This window comes from Drosophila obscura, unplaced genomic scaffold (genome assembly GCF_018151105.1).
Source record: "Drosophila obscura isolate BZ-5 IFL unplaced genomic scaffold, ASM1815110v1 contig_186, whole genome shotgun sequence".
Taxonomy (NCBI): Eukaryota; Metazoa; Arthropoda; class Insecta; order Diptera; family Drosophilidae; genus Drosophila; species Drosophila obscura.
The window spans coordinates 7,138,737-7,154,151 of NW_024542774.1; the positions used below are offsets into that span (position 1 = coordinate 7,138,737).

The 15,415-nt window shown below is 47.0% G+C and overlaps 1 protein-coding gene across 3 annotated transcripts in view; it reads right to left on the reverse strand.

The window, feature by feature from the left end:
• The window catches only part of LOC111073849 (semaphorin-2A), a 46,318-nt gene extending 31,913 nt beyond the window's left edge, over window positions 1–14,405 (reverse strand). For all 3 annotated transcript variants that reach the window (XR_002607757.2, XM_022366389.2, XM_022366388.2), the window contains exons 1-2: window positions 14,206–14,405; window positions 638–1,357 (exon numbers count right to left, since the gene is read on the reverse strand). Coding sequence is in view for 2 of the 3 variants with exons in the window: in XM_022366389.2 (XP_022222081.2) it covers window positions 638–881 (244 nt within the window). In the remaining variant the exon portion in view is untranslated. The remainder of the gene's footprint in view (window positions 1–637; window positions 1,358–14,205) is intronic.
• Window positions 14,406–15,415: the final 1,010 nt, after the last annotated feature.

Genomic DNA, 15,415 nt, shown 5'->3' on the forward strand with positions numbered 1-15,415 from the left:
GAAACTTCTTGGCATTCGCGGCTGTGTAAGCTGTTGACTTATTTCCCAAAGTTCGATTCGAATGGAACCCTACCCGAAACCAGCCCCAAAGCCCAACGCCAACCCCAACCCGATCCCAACCCCAAGCCTATTGTTGTGAATAGTTTTGTATGCCGGGGCTTAGCTGGCCAAGAATGTGAATGCCTGAACAAAGTGCAGAAAGAGAAACGTTTAAGCCATTTTATTTGTATAACAAGCCAAGCTCCACACAGAGCCCCAGACGGCGGCTCCACTGGCAAAAATTTGGCGAGCTCTTAAATTCGGTAGCACAATTTATATTTCAATGCCAACTCTGGGCAAAATGTTCACAGTGTTACGGGCTCCGTTAAGAGTTTCTTCCGAGTGTACAACCAAGGAAAATAATCAGGTTGGGCCTACGACTGAATTCTATTCTAGGAAAATGCGAAAGGACTTCCACTGTATGCCGCATCTAAGATGGGTAACTACATTTTGGGGACTGATTATGCCAGACCTAAGCTTTGCCGCAAATTAGCCGAGTTCCTCACTCACTTACCTCAACTTAAATTGCGACATGAAATATGCAAGGGACTCCGTTCTGCGGAGCAGCAAAGCAGCAAAAGCTTCCTTTCCGACTTACCTTTGTGGTGCCGCAGATGATGGCCGGCAGCTGTTCCCGAGCAGCAGGGCGGCTCGTAATATAAATTCCAAGTGTTCTCATAATCCGCCCGAGCATATTCCACATAAATTATTTGCGCGCCCAGCACGAGGAGCAGAGCGCTCAGGCGGCTAAGGCGATTGAGGGGGCCGTGGGAGCTGTGTGAGCGGCGGCGATTGCGGCCAGTGTCTGCGCCTTGGGGGCGCAGGTTCCCCACGGAGCACATTGTATTGTCTTCCTTGGTTCTTGATGCACTATAGAGTTCTCGTTCGGGCACTCGCGACTGTTGCGGATTACTGGATGATTGGTGCACTATTGGTCCACTACGTGTGTGTGATGTGTGAGTGCGGAGCTTGAGCAAGGCTAACGTTGAGCGACATTTGGTTACGGATGCACCGATCTTGAGCGACTCTTCACATTTCACACGCGACACCTGACTATCTACGTTTACGTTTACGTCTCTGTCACTGTCTCTCTGCTTTCAACGAATTCACGCGCTTTGGTTTGGAGGTCTGAGGCAGCGCGTACGGCACGGACTTCGGACACGAACTGAACGGGCGGCGCACGAGGAACTGTGTTAAATAAACACCCACACGGAGGACGAGAACGACGACGACAACGACGATGGCATTCGGCTCATGCACATCCACGAGCTGGCTTCGGGCTTCGTTTCTGCTTCCTTTCGGCTGTTGCTTCAGACACCTGTGAGCGGGAGAGAGCGTGCAAAAAGAGAGAATTATTAGTCGGAGTTTGCGCACTGGGGAGAGGCAAATATCCCATGGCCAGAGTGGATTTCCCAGTAATGTTTATGTTTATGCCAAGTGTATTGAACTCATTTGCAATGTGCAGCGTGCAACGTGCAACGTGCAACGTTGGAGTCTGCAGCAAAACAATGGCTACATTTTCAAGGGTAAATGCAGACACATTCAAAGCTGAAGTGCACACAAAGCACTCGCTCCGCTCCCCCCCCGTTCGCTGTTATAGGATAAGCTAAGGCGAGAGGCAGACGGCTAGACGAGTGAAGAGTCTGAGTAGGGGAAGGGCAGGGGAGAAGAGAGAAAAACAGACGATAAAATAGGAACAAAAAAAAACAAGCAGAATTGGAGGAGAGCAAAGCGGAGCGGAACAGAGCTTAGGGCCTAGCAGACGCTTGCACTTAAAGCTATTCCTCGTGCATTATTATTTATGCATATGCTTGTAGTAGTAACTGCAGCTATGCATGTGTGTCTGTGTGTGTGTGTGTGTGTGTGGGAAATCCTGCTTATACCCTGTAGATTATTCGTGGTATGCTCTGCTTGTGGTCATGTATGTTAACAGAAGAAGAGCTCCATAAACAGTTTGCGTCTGCTTTCGACTCTCCGATCTTTGACCAATATACAAATATATATTTAAGGTATCTGACAGTCGAGAAATGTCTTTAAATATAGAGAGTTCATGCTGTGTTTGTTTTTCTATATATTTCCCGCATAGCATAGCATCGCTGGCCGTCGCGTGTTTCAATTTGCAATGCAACATTGTATGCTGCAAAAAGTTCTCTTACGCCAGACATAAGTCACTCAGACAGGGCCTACGGGGACTGACCCAAAGCGGGGTAGGAGGGGGAAGTTACGGTTGTAAGGTTGTGTTTTGTGGCAGGACGGCCAGACACTGACAATTAGGCTTTGTCTCAGTGAGTATCTGTGTGTCTGGGGTGTATGTTGGTGTGCGTTAACCTTCAGACAGTCGACTGTAGTCGAGTGGCAAGTCATTCAGTTTACTTTTCCTGCTTATGCAGCTCGACTTGACCTGAACATTCCATTCCATGCCGACCACGACCAAGACGAAGGAGTGGATGGGCGGACGTCCACTTTTGGCCACAAGAATGGGAAAGTTTTGTTCGGGAATTTTCGTTGGTTTTTGTTTTGACAGCCTGCTGCTCTGTGTAGAGGCCAAGACAATTTGTGGCCCTAATGCCAGATGGCTTCAATGTCCAATACAGTCGTCAAAGGATCATGACCACACCCCCAGGAGCACCAGCAGGAACAGCAGGAGCAGTACCTTCCCACACACAAACACACACACACACACACACACCTGTCGTGTAGAACGAAACGAGCTCCACAATTGCCTTATAAATGCCCTCAAACTTTGTCTAAGCCAACGAAAAACTTTGATTAATGTGCGCTTAAAGAGGAACCAAATACGTGGAAAAACCACCCAACACGGCGCCAGCCAAAGAAACCAGCAAAAGAAACGAGCTACGAAAATCCAAGGCAGAAGGCAAAACAACGACAAAACTTTTCATAACTTAAAGTCAGACCAATGCGATGGGTTTGGTGAAGGGAGGGCGGAGGCAGGGGTTTTTGGGAACTAAACGGCGTGCAGCCAGCGGCTTCTTAGCCAAAGCGCAACACAAAAAACTTATGCAATCAAGACGGGATGGAGAGGCAGAGAAAGACGCTAGCGACAGGGCGCAGGCAGTGGCAGGGACCAAGGCTGACTGTAAAAGGTTCAAGGCGCCGCATAACAATGTCAGACCCCGGAACCGTAGCCGTAGCCATAGCCGTGGCCGTGGCAGCAACTGGAGCTGGCGCTGGAGCTGAAGCTGAAGCCCGCTGGCAGGACGTTGGAATCACAGCGCGAAAGCGTTAAAAAAGTGAATTGTAAAACAAGCAGCAAACAAACGAGCAACATTTGCCAAGGGCTGCATGCCCCACAATACAATAGACTGTGCAACACACCCGCACAAGAAGGCGCACACAAAGTAGCCACACGATCCCGTTGCGTGGCGGCCCCCCTCTCGGCGGGGTGTCCCTGGTTACGGGTACCCATCCAAGCTCCCCCGCTCTGGTTAATAGAAAATGTAATTCGATGCATTTAATGTTGGCAGGAACTGTTGAACGGTGTAGGGGGGCAGCCAGCTAGCTAACCAGTCAGAGCAATCGACACCCACCCTGCAGACCACCCAGGCAGCGATAACAGGTTCAGGTTCGGGTTCAGATTGGAGGCCTTGTCTTTATCTATTTTTATGAGTTGCCATTGCATCCAGGATGGCAATGGGACCTGGCCGTGGCACTGGCACTGCTGATGGGTCCTGTTCCTCTTGCTCGTCGTTGTCTGTTTGAGTTGCTTACCTAATCCTTGCAAACAAGTTAAAAACGTTGTAAAACAAACAGCAGAACAAAGTGGGTGGGTTCATTGGTTGCTTAAATGGCTAGATGGGTCGATGGGTAGATGGGTAGATGGGCAAATGGGAGTGGGGGGGCGGCGGTTGGTGTTTCAGTTTGATGTTGCATACTTTTTCGGGGGTAGCCCATAGCCAGAGAGTGGGAGAAGGGGTGGGAAGGAGTGGGCAGAGAACGACAAATGGCAGAGAGGGAGAAACGAAGCGATTTTGACTGACATCGAGTGCCATGAGAAATACAAACAATCAAGGCAGCCAGACAGCTGCAGAGTCCCTGAACCATCCACCCACTGGCACTGGCACTGGCACTGGCACTGCCTCCCCCACTCTGGGGTAACCTCAGCAACAACCTGTGCCGCGTGCCGCAGCAATGAAAAACGAGGAGACAGCAGCAAAAGCAATGGCAACAGCGCGCAATGCTAATAGAAATTAAGCGAAAGTCCTAAAGGGGGATGCGAGGTGGGATGTACACAAGTGGGAGGGTGTGCGGCAATGCGCCAGAGATGCAGAGTTCTGTCAAACCCCCCTCCAATCCCAACCCATCCCATCACAACCCATCCCAACGTTGCACCCATTTGAAGGTCGCCGTGCGACGCTTGCTTTCATTTCGTTTTTACTATTTACATTTGGCTTTTATTAATCATAAAAAAACAGGAACAGAGCAACGGAGCAACGGAGGAGTGGCAAATGGAAATGCAGCAGCAGGCGGAAAAACTCGAGCAATATTTTTGCTGAAATTGCCAAAACGTTGACGCGGCTCGTGGCTCTGTACCTTCTGCCAGGCTGTCTCCTGCCTCATCGTGCAGCCTTCTGCTCCCGTCTGCCTTCTGCCCCATCCCCATCTTTCCTTAGGTTTTGGGGTATCCCTGGCCTGTGCTGCTGCACGAAAGTGCAATTTGATTTTAATGGCGGCAAAATGTTGAATTCTAGTCGCATAGCCAGACAGACAGACAGACAGACAGAGAGACGGCCGCTTGCCTCTTGCCTCATCTGCCCCACTGCAGCTCCCCTTTGCGACCTCTTTCAGCCGCTTCCTGGCTGCAATCAGGAACCATTTGTGTTTGTTGTTGATCCTCCTGGTGGTGGTGCATGCCCCGCTGCACGCCACGCACATCCACAGACACTCCCAACTGGGAGTGCTCTCTCTCTCTTTGCTCTGCCTGGTTTCGTTTTGCATTTTGATTGTTTTTTTTATGAGTGTGTGAGTGTGAGTGTGTGCGCTATCGGTGTGAGAGTGTGTCGCCTGGAGTACGTGCGTGCAGTGGATTTGTTTGTTTGTGTCGAATGTTTGGTCGAGAACTGAGGCAAACAACCGCTCGTCACTGTCATTAACGTCATTGTGGCTATCCTAAACCGCCCAGCGACCCCCCCTTGTCGGTCTGTCCCCTTTTTGAGGGTGGCATGCCACCATGGAGCAATGGTGCTGCATGGTCAGTGTCAAAGTCTGGCCATCGAACGCGTCTAACAATTTAAATTATTCAAATGACATTCCGACACAGGTTTTTGGGGGTTTGCTCTTTCCATAATCCTTTCCCTCTCTCTCCCTTTGTTTGCCACACTAATTACAATGGGTTTTTGAGTTCAAGGCAGAGCTTGCAGAGCGGAGACTTCTGGTAGCCTTTGAAAACTATCAATTATTCATTTATTTCTATTTAATTGACTGGAGTTTCTGTTTGGGAGGAAACGTACACAAAGATACATAAATATATACATATAAGCACACACACACACACACGCACAAAAGCCATTTGCATTTTGTCGTCACTTCTTTTTAGAGGTGGACACGCCCCTTCTCAGACCTTGCTTCCCTGACTCTCTTCCTTCGTGGCAATTTATGGGCAAACATTGACCTCTGCTTTGGAGCATGGCGCAAGTACAGTGGGCACAATGTAAATTTCCTACAGATAGCAGATCTTTGCACCACTGGAAAATGTTGCATCACAGATCCGTAAGGGGTGTGAGTCCTTGGATTTTATTTGCTGATGTTTGCAGAAAGTCAAGTCTGTCTGTCGCAGGGGGGTGGTGGAATGGTGGACCTGCCGCCCGTCGTTGATAAGGGTTCCAAGCGGCACGCACATTCATGGCCCGTGCCCCGTGCCCCGTGCCTCTGCCACGTCTCTAGTTTATTTGTTAATGGTTTATTTATTAATTCCTGCGGATTATCACATCAGGACAGGACACGGCCCCTGCACACAGCCGCGAGATAAGGCACGGCCGGAGTCAGAGTCGGCAAAGCGGCGAACGGCGAACGGACAACGGAAATCCATATGCCAGCTATTCTAGGTGGTCGGTAGTGGGGGGGGGTAAAATGTGAAAATGGGAAAATGGCAAAGGGAAATGCTTATCGTGTCAGACTGGCAATTGCAGCTAATTCACGCCTCTTTCACTTCCAACTCTCAGCAAATCCTTGAGCAAATTGCAAATTTGTGTTCCACACTTTTGGAAATCATGTATTAATAATGGATAAGCGAAAATCCCACACATGCATCCGCATGGAAAGTGCCAGAAACATGCGTAGACAATTTCCTCAAGAGTGTGAGGCAGGCGGGAGAGCGAGAGCGAGAGAGCCGGAAATTTGAAAATTTTCAAGCAACTTCGAAAAGGGAAAACTACTAGAGCAGCGGCAGAAGGAGTGCGTTTGACAGGACGCATGGCGGCTCTGAGTGTTCAGGCGTGTGTGAACTTCCGCACATGCACACACAGGCACAGGCACAGGCACACACTAGCACTCACACTCACACAAATGTACACCCAAAATCGAAGGGAAGCACAGAACCAACCAGGCGGCAGATTCCCAGACTCATTGAGGGAAATGAAAATATTCCCAAAAATTGTAGCAAATCTTAAGCAATTAGTGCATAAAATGTCGAAACTTAAATTGTGTATAGCAACCCCAAAAGTTCACAGTGATTCTATAGAGCAAGCGAGGAAAAGGAGTGAGAGCGAGAGGTGGAACGGGGAGCAGGGAAGGAAAGGAATAATAAAAGTGTGGCAAAGTGGAGTTGGGGGTGGAGTGTCGACTCAAAACAGCCGAAAAACCTTTTAAAGTATTCAATAACACGAAAATGCCAACCCCCCCGCCGACTCATCAGCAAAAACCTCCTTCATAGTACCCCCTCTAACTGTTCGACCCCCTGCCCCCCTGCCCTGCCCTGCCCAACCCCATTTTCCGCCAAACTGATGGACGTGACAACAAATTGAATTTCTCACGCCTTCCAAGAGTTCTCCAATTTAGCGCAGAGGAAGGGCCAGGAGTTCATCCATCGAGTTAGTTCGGTGGATACAAAATTTCTTTGGCATTTTTAAACTCGATATAAACCCGGCTACCCCCATCCATCCATTCTCCTCTAGAGACGAGATAAATGTCAGGAAGTTCAGTTTCTTACGCAAAAGGTTATCATAGGAATGCCATAAAAAAAAAAGGGAATATCCTTAGAGTCGATTTCGGGTATGAAGCGCATCAAATTTCCATCAGTCGAGCGGTACTTCATCTGAAGAGAATTTTGATTATTTAAACTCTGTCCTCAGCCATAAACATTGTGAAAATAAAGCCACTTAACCACTGTTTCGCCTCTCCCTGGAAGCACTTTGTGTTGTTGCATGGCAACAAAATTGAATGCCAAATTCACATTCATATTCAGAACTGGAACTCAAATTCAAATGCAGAGCGTGGCAGGAGTTTGACATTGAAATTTGCATATGACGGGGATTGGGTTTTGTTTGCTTTTTGTTCTTTTTTTTTTTTGTTTGGTTCAACCAGGTTCAACGGGGGTTCCAACGGGGTCGGAAATACCATGGACCCTCGGGGTCTGGTGAGTGTGGCGTGGCGGCCTTTGAAGTGTGCCAGCATGGCGCTTAGCTGCTGATAATCCTTTTTAAATAAATTTGTTGGCACAAATCGTTATGCCACAACCTCCCGCCCCGCCCGGTGCAGAACAGGTTCCCCGTTCCGTTTCCGAGTTCTGGTTCAGTCAGAGGGGGGTCTAAACGCACCTTTCCGCCCCCCATGTCCTTCAAAAAAAAAAGGGGGTTAAGGACTGCGTTTTGGGGATACGTCTGTGCCTGTGCCTCTGCCTACACTCTGTGCTATGCGGCATGTGTTTTTGCTAAGCATGTTAATACACAGGAAATTAAACACTTATGCGGAAGTCATTGAAAAGGCAACGCTCACATGCAGATACTGCCACACACACAGATACTTCACACCACTACGAGTATGCGAGTATGAAAGTGGAATTTGAAAAGTGGTTGAGCATTCAATTATGCACAGGGACACAGCCGCACAATGGGGCCAAGGTAAGAGCCAGCTTATGATGGCAAGTTCAACAAAAACAACTCGGATGATGGTGATGATGATGATGAAGAGAATAATGATGATGCCGCTGCTTCTTATAGCGATGTACATGTAACACCCTTAATAGACACCCTCCTCTGCCCACAAAACACATTAACAGACACACACACATACACACACAGGCAGACGTAAGGCAAAGCTCCGTCCATAAAGTGATTCGAACACAGAGCCCAAACGAAAAACATGAAACCCACAGAACAAAACCATGAAGAAAATTTCATTTAGTTTTCACTAACACGCTGTCAACAAAGCAGTGGCCGGAGAGGGGGCGGGCTATATGGGCGGAAGAGCTGCGAAACGGAGGAGCTTCCCTCAGTGGGAACTTAAGCGATTTTGCATTTCATTACGGGTTTCCTTTTCTTTTTTTCGGCGAGACTCTTCCTCGCAGCAGCAGACACAAAAACTTGAAGATAAACACAAATACATAATCCCAGAGAGCACACAAAAGGCTTAACCCCACCACTAACACTACGACCCAACCAGTGGATGCTCTGCTCTGCTCTGCTCCGCTCCCAATGCTCTCCTTTCAGCTAAATCTGTTTTGTTGGTAACGGCTTGAGTTACTTAAATACTTTGTGAGGGGCATTCGAGCGCAAAATGAGGCACGGATTCGGATTGACCCGCAAACAGGATTGTGTTATGAGATAATTGCTTAAAGCGATAAAGGGTGAAGGCAGGCAAGGCAGTGAGGGGTCAGGGGTGAGGCGTGAGGCGTGGCAGAAGAATACACAATCTCTTCAGGAATTAAGTGGAAATCAAGCTGCCCAATAAAGCTGGACAGCCATAGATGCCAGTATGTGGGGGGATTTCCGATGGCTGGCGGATCTAAAGTTTCATTAAAGTGCCGTAATACAACGATTTACATTAGACGCTCTTTAAAATAAGCTTTTCCAGAGGGGCGGGAGCGCCCATGGGGAGCTTGTAGAGCCAGACATCGATTAAATTGCTCAACAGAATGAAGCAATAAACATTTAGAGGGCTCAGGACCCCGGGACATCGAGCCAGAAAGCCAGAGAGCACACACACAGACGACAAAGCAGAAAAATTATCAGACAAGTGTGTGTGTGTGTGTGTATCTATAGCATGTTTGCTTGCATGTGTGTGTTTGCAGATTCTAGTGGGTTAAACGTGTGGCACATCCATGCCACATCCTCGCCCGTGTCCGCATCCACATCAAAATGGCCAAGCGACGTTTAGCAGTCGATAAAGTCATTGAATGCAGCACGTGGATGCCTCTTGCCTCTTGCCTCTTGCCCCGGCTACGTTATGCATGTGTACAATATCTGTGTTTGTGTGTGTGTGTGTGTGTGTGGCAGTACTCCTCTGTCCCCACTCTTTGTGACTCATTTTACGCTTTTGTGATAAAGTAATCAGCTGATGCTGTCGCACAAAAGGCGAAAGATAGCCATCGCAGTGGGACAGACAGCACCCGTATGACATGGATGTCAGGACACACACACAAAACACAAGGATACACGGACACATGGAGCACGGCACTGACCAGCCGCAACCGCAAAATATATATTGATTTTATAGCAAATTTATTCATATGAATGGCATTTTATTTGCGGCCAAATATTTACAAATGTTATGCAAACTTTTTAATTCTATTTATTCCAACAATAAATACAAAAAGAGCGGACAAAATTGAAATATAAATATGAATCGTACGGCCGAAACCGGCCAACCAATTGGCCCAAAATAAAATAGACAAAATCAAAGAGAGTGATGGCATAGGAATACTATCTATCCATCTATATATCTATCTGTATATAGGGATTTACTGGTGGAACGATTACAATTTGATGGCAGTGTTCCGTGCCCCGTGCCCACTAAACCGAAAAGCCAACGAGCCGTCGGTCCGGCGTAGAGCGTCTAGACAGGTTCGTAGTTTTTGGCCATGGCCAATAAAGCAAATGCGCGAAAATGCTATACGAGAACTCCTGTCCCGCACTAAAAATTAACAACAGCGACGACACGTTCTGGCCAGAAGGAAATTGGCCAAAAAGAGAGCCCAAGGCAGGCAACAGTGGATGAGTGTGAGAACGGAGAGAGACATAGCGAGACAGACAGAGATGGGGCCACAAGCAGACTGACAGACAGCGAAATGGAATAAGAAATGGCCATGAAAATAATAAAAAAAAATCCTGAATAAATGAACTGACGGGAGAGCAGAGTGCAGAAGAGCAGGATAGAATGCAGAGCAGACACAGGGAATAGACTGTGGATATGAATGAAAATCGGAAAATTCGAAGCAAACAACACGAGGCACAGCAAACATGCCGCAAAAAAAATGTAAAGCCAAAAACCAGAAAACCAGAAACATAACTCGCACGAGGAGCATGGACTCGCAGTGGATTGGATCTGTGTATGTGTGTGTGTGTGTGTACAGGTTGTGTAAATGTCACCGTAAGTGTTAATATCTGTGTGTGTGTGTGTGTGTTTGCTCTGTCGATGGAAAAGTGTGCGAGTGTGGCTCTAACTGTTTCAGTGTGTGCCGTCCCTCTTGCTGTTTCGGTGGTGTGCGTCTGTTTCTGTGTTTGTGCAGTGAAATAAAAACGCAACAATGCGCAATCATCATTATCGTTAAAAGAGGCGCTTACAGAACTAGACAAATTGCCACTTTAGAGAGCCACAGCCAGCGCCAGAGCCACAGCCACTGCGAGGGACCAGAGAACCAGAGGCCGTTCGTGGCACGGCGAGGATAAAAGCCAAAAGGCTCAAAGTAGCTACACCAGAAGCAACAAGAGGCCGCAGCAGCAACCTCACATCCAACCAGCAGCAAGGGGCAACATCAGCAGCAGCAGCAGCAGAAACATGAGCAACGGAAGTTGGCGGCCGCAACGTGCCAAGCGGGCCAAGCGTCTATAATGACCTCTGGGCAAATGGGGCAGCACACACACACACACAGCATCAAAACCAAAATGGCGCACATTAGGGACCGTCGGACGTTGGAAAGTATGCTATGCTGGCTAAGCCAAAAAAAAGAAAAAAAATAAGCTGCGAAAGCAGTAAAGCAACAAGCCAACAAAAAGTAACACTCATAATCAACTGCCGCCGACGGAACAATGAATGGATAGAATCAAACAAAACCAAGGCAGGGACATGGCCAGACATGAGCAGTAGGAATAGCCACCAGATGAGCGGCAGCAGTATCAGAGGGCGGGACCCGTACCAGCATCAAGTTCAAGGTTTCGACACTCATTTCTGGCTTTTGTTTCATCAAAAAGGCATAGCGTAGCACTTTTTTTTTTGGGCTTAATTATAGACACGCACAGGAATACACCCAAAAAACACACACACACACACACGCATACACTCGTAAATGGACAATTATGTGGAAATCAAGAGGAGCAGAGGCAGCACCATACATCACCAGTTCAAGAGCACCAGCACCAGCCCCCTTCCCTCCCCACACAGTGGCAGTGTTCACTCCATGAACATACTGTTCGCTTGTCCCTTTGCTGCTTGGTAATTTGCAGGCATCTAAAAGCTGGGCAAAAGCACTCATTAATGGCAGGATAGGGTTGGGAGTATGAGAGTTAGGCTCGGGGAACCCTCTCCCTTAGATCCTTCTTTACAGCTTTGATTGCTACTGCTGCTGCTGCTCCTGCTGCGGCGTCCTGCGGCCGTTGCTCATGCAATGGCGACAGCAATTATTGTTACAATTAAAAAACCATTAGCCGTAATTTGGTTACATTTTGCTGTTCCTTTTGGCCAGTTATACGACAGTGCGAGTATATGTTTGCGTTGTTGCGGGGGAAACCATTCAGCGGATTGGGCCACACGACACTTCCGCTGGATAAGAGGCGGCAGGAAAACGCAATGAAAACATTAATTTGCCGCCCAAGAATCAATAATAGGAATAGTAGTATAGCAGCACACTTCCTCCTATATCCTCTATTCTCTGACTGTATTTACACGATTTCAAATATTCATGGTAATAGCGCAGAAATTGCTTAATTCCATTTAATAAGCTGAAAATGTCTCCACCGTTGCGTACAATTGATTGTTTACCCAATAATTGGCTGGCCTACGAGTATCTCCGAGGAGCTCCTCCAGAGGGAATTTTACCAACTTTGAACTTAACTATTTATGGAAACGAACTTTTCCCCCCTATTATCGCATAATTTCCATGGGCCACATTCCAAAGTACCAATGTAGACAGGGGGGAAGGCAGAAGGGAAGAACAATTTCTGGAAACGTTTTTGTAGTTTTTCTTTACTTCTTTTTTTTGTCTGTTTGTGTGTGTGTGTGAGTGTGAGTTTAACTCGTAGCACACATGCAACATGCCTCGGAGTGGAATAGCCACAAAGTGATGGGGCCTAGGCTGTGCCATTGATTGGCAGCTGTCTCACGTGGCACCACTCTCTGAATCCCCTGCAATCCCCATTCTCATCCTCTTGCCCAACTGAGTGTCAAAGGCGCTTAAGCGCTTTGAGCAAGCCGCCCCTTTATTTCTCACTCTTTTCCTTCTTCATTTTTAGTTTCCCTTTCCGTCTTTTTCCCTTTCCTTTTTTTTTTGTGTGTGTGTTTTTTTTTTTTGGTTCTGGCCAATCTTCCCAAGTCCTTTGTGCCGAACGAACGACGCTGAACTGCTTTTTGTGCCCTTCGCATATTAATACTCTAACAGGGGGAAAATGCACTTGCAGTTTCCCAGGCAGCGGCTATGGGAGGCTACTTTGAAAATTATACAAATTATGAATGGCATTCGGAGAAGGGAAGGCTGCAATTACAATGGCCATTGAAACCCTAAGCGGGTGCATGCCATTTAATTTTTACAGCGGCAATGTGCATAAGAAATATTCAAGTTTTTGCACTAAAGTTCTATTTAAACATTTACACAATTGATTCGAATTTTATGGGGAAAGTTTAATGTTGGAAACTTGGATTTCGAATTACATATTTCAGCACGGGAACCTTCTCAGAATTTAAAATTCGAAAGGAAGCAAAATTATACTCTGGTATTCATTCTTATTGTTCCCAAACTAAACTTATGGAATGTGGAAAAGTGTATAGACCTATATTCTGTACATCTTCGATTTGCATTTAAAATTCTCCGCTGTCAAAACTCTATTCTTGGTAAGGGCATACCCCCCATCGGCTTTCTGGGTTGCCCGTTGCTGCGGTACTTTCTGGTTTTGGTCTTCTCATAATCACCGAAAAAAAAAAAACAGACGGAGGCGGTGCAGGGGTGCTGGCCAGAATGCTTTTGAAGTTCTTTGTTGCTTGCTGCAGCTTTTTTGTGGCTGCTTCTGTTAGTGCGGCACGGGGCAAGGGGCTAGGGGCTAGGGCATACGGAATAACCTCGACATGCGATGCAATCGCGGGCTCTTTGGCCATAACGTTTTTTTGTTGTCTTGCTTGCACTTTTTTTAGCATTGAAGTCGCGACCAGGTGGTGGCTACTGTTACGGCCATGGCTACTGCAGTTAGCCCAAGATATTGCACACTTTGCTTACCAAGAAACGGCCAGAGGTGCAGCCAAGCAGAGAGAGAGAGAGACAGAGACAGAGGAATAGCGTTTGGAGCGCTTCTAAGTGGCAATAACAATTTGGCCGTTTGCATTCGCAATTTATGTTTTGTCGCTTTCGAGTTGAATGAATGGGCAAAGTTCCTTGCGGCTCTCGGGTCTGGTCTCCCGCTCCCCACACAAATGCAAATGGCAACGGCAACTGATGACCAAAAATAACTTCAATCTGTGGATAGAGGTGGAAGTTGGAAGGTGGTGGCAAGGTGGCAGGGGCCAAGAGGCATGAGAACGAGTTGCAAACAAGTTGGAATCAACTGGTCAGCGAATATAATGCAAAGCGACTGCGGCTGCGGCTGCAGCTCGGATCCCATGAAACGAACTTGGCAAACTGGAAGCAGGTAAAACTCTGAGATCTGAGGCCACTCTGAGGTAACTCTCTGCAGTAACTCTGATGATGCAGCAAGCTGGCAGAGCGTTGCAAGTTTTCGGCTATCAGTTGCAGGGGACACACACAGGCACACGTTCACATGTTCATTTGGAAACTGGCATTTGTATATTCACCTCACAAAATGTGTGCAGATTTTTTGCTGTTAAAGTTTTTATTCTTCCTCTGAATATTTCACTGATTTTTATTGTTGTTTATTTTTCTCAGTAATGTTTGGCACTGTTCACAAAATTATTCACGATTTTCGAAGCTCTCTTTCTCTGTTTCATTCAGCTAACTGACGTTGCACCGTCCGGATTGGAGTACCGTTCGCGACGCTGGCTCATTTTTGAGTGTCGCAAACTCGTCGCTGCGCTGCTTTCTGTCCGCTGCTTCTCGCTCGTCTCGGCTTCCACTTCGTATGCTCATGTTCGTGCATGCTCAATCCTGTTCATTCGTGTCGCGGCTTCGTGCGGGCATGTGGCCCCGAAACCAGTTTGTGGCTTTTCGTTGGCTGTTGGCAATGCTGTTGGCCCTAAACTGGGTACACTTTCGACTTGCCGGCATTTTTAACAGTTTGTTTACGTTGGCAGGCGCTGGCTTTGGCATGTACAAATGTTAAAGATAACAGCAATACTAAAACTATGTACAGTATGAGTATGTAGGGGATTCTCTGTGAAGGAAACTCAATAATTTGCATTAGTTTCCGGTTTTAATCAAAGTTGTATTCACTGCCGCAATGTATGGGAAACATTATATTATTATACAAAAACGTGTGATTAGTTAATTAGTAATTTAAATGAAATTCAAATAATCAATTGATAGCAGCTCTTTTTCCACCACGATTTTCCTTCGTGTAAATTTTAAAATAAAAAAGTTATAATTAGTTGAGAGTATTTTAATTCGTCCCAGAAATGTGCAAAGGACCTTCTTGCCACTAAAAAAACTTTCCATTAATTGCCATAAATTAGAAGTGCGGATACGTGCTGCATTTAAATATCTTATTTATTCTGCAGCAGGACCACACAGCCACACACATGTTGTGGAGAGTCAAGCCAATCAAGTGATTGACCACGAATGGGGACAGGCGGAGAGGAGAGCTGGGGTGGGTGGTGGTCGGTGGTGGAGCCTGTAAGCATTCAAATCATTCGAAATTAGGACATGTGGAATAATTTAGACCCGTATTAATAATGGCACGTAGCCAATCATTTGAATGCGATTTAATTAATTTCCTCTTTGGTTTACCTTGGAAATTGCCCCGAAAGCTCAGGCCGTAATGACAGGACCGTAGGACTAAGCCACTGCTCACTCGATGGCCGAGATAGATGTGCACTACTTATACATACA